The sequence below is a fragment of the Bison bison genome, unplaced genomic scaffold (assembly GCF_000754665.1).
Source record: "Bison bison bison isolate TAMUID 2011002044 unplaced genomic scaffold, Bison_UMD1.0 scf7180017864482, whole genome shotgun sequence".
Taxonomy (NCBI): domain Eukaryota; kingdom Metazoa; phylum Chordata; class Mammalia; order Artiodactyla; family Bovidae; genus Bison; species Bison bison.
Genome location: NW_011495042.1, coordinates 7,361,384 through 7,362,967, shown reverse-complemented (window position 1 = coordinate 7,362,967; position 1,584 = coordinate 7,361,384). Strand labels below are relative to the sequence as shown.

The window sequence follows — 1,584 nt, the reverse complement described above, 5'->3', positions numbered from 1 at the left end:
AGAGCAGCAGCCTTCGGTTCTCCGGGCGTCTGCCTGCTGCGGCTGGAGACAGGATGAGGGGCTATGGTGCTGGGGAGACGAGCATGAGTTGGTCGCTTTCATGTGGGAGATGAACACCTCCCTGCCGGGGGTGGGGCGCCCGCGGAGGGCTCTGAATGAGTGTGCAGTAAACCGGATGCGTACGAAAGAAATATGGATCATGGAAATTCACAGTTATTGCAGCCATTTAAAGTGTCTAAGAGTCTGGGTAACCAACAGTCCGGGACAACCAGTTCTGAACTAGTGCTCCCGAGTTGCTACGGTAGAGTTTACTGCATTTTTAAAATCTATTTGCTTACCTGAAATAACAGAGCAGTTATAATACTGATTACTTATGATAGTCATCTGTTAATAAAATAAGGATTTATACAAAGCAATTATCGGACTTTGAAAACACTTAGATGCTATGTTACTTGGCACGGTTAGTAGTGATCGCGTAAAGATTTCAGCCAGTCCTGGGGGTGGGGCGTCTCTTCTTACGAAAATATGGAAGTATCTGAGTTTGTCCCTAGCGTTTAAATTTTTGGTCTAATCTCTCACACGTTTGTCTAAGGTTCTGTCTTCCTATCAGGTAAGTGGGGCTCCTTGTAAAGTCTCTATTGCTAATTCTGTGGACTGAAACGCTTGCCTTTCACACACAAACACTACCTATACAGTATATATATATATATATGTATATATGTATTTATATATTTATATATTTATATTATATAAAGTTTACTTACGTATTTTCATCAACCATATCAGGTCTACTTAGCTTTTGCCCATTGTCAATAAAAGAGCAATAATGCAGCAAGTTTTGGGTTGTGTGTTTGGTTCTGCCTCTGGTCTTTTGTGTCATCTCTTCTTTTCCTAGGCTGGGTCATCACCCCCAGGTACAGTGAGGGGGCAGAGAGCTGGGAGCTGGGTGGGGATCGGGGCCGGGACTCGGTTCCCCCCAGGTACAGTGAGGGGGCAGGGAGCTGGGAGCTGGGTGGGGATCGGGGCCGGGACTCGGTTCCCCCCAGGTACAGTGAGGGGGCAGGGAGCTGGGAGCTGGGTGGGGATCGGGGCCGGGACTCGGTTCCCCCCAGGTACAGTGAGGGGGCAGGGAGCTGGGAGCTGGGTGGGGATCGGGGCCGGGACTCGGTTCCCCCCAGGTACAGTGAGGGGGCAGGGAGCTGGGAGCTGGGTGGGGATCGGGGCCGGGACTCGGTTCCCCCCAGGTACAGTGAGGGGGCAGGGAGCTGGGAGCTGGGTGGGGATCGGGGCCGGGACTCGGTTCCCCCCAGGTACAGTGAGGGGGCAGGGAGCTGGGAGCTGGGTGGGGATCGGGGCCGGGACTCGGTTCCCCCCAGGTACAGTGAGGGGGCAGGGAGCTGGGAGCTGGGTGGGGATCGGGGCCGGGACTCGGTTCCCCCCAGGTACAGTGAGGGGGCAGGGAGCTGGGAGCTGGGTGGGGATCGGGGCCGGGACTCGGTTCCCCCCAGGTACAGTGAGGGGGCAGGGAGCTGGGAGCTGGGTGGGGATCGGGGCCGGGACTCGGTTCAACGTCTGCCCGGCCCG

At 55.1% G+C, this 1,584-nt stretch overlaps 1 protein-coding gene across 1 annotated transcript in view; it reads right to left on the bottom strand.

Annotated features, from left to right (window-relative positions):
• IQSEC1 (IQ motif and Sec7 domain 1) overlaps positions 1–1,584 on the bottom strand; it is a 51,862-nt gene that overhangs the window by 928 nt on the left and 49,350 nt on the right. The window contains 1 exon segment of the mRNA XM_010862530.1: positions 919–1,536. Coding sequence (XP_010860832.1) covers positions 919–1,536 — 618 coding nt within the window.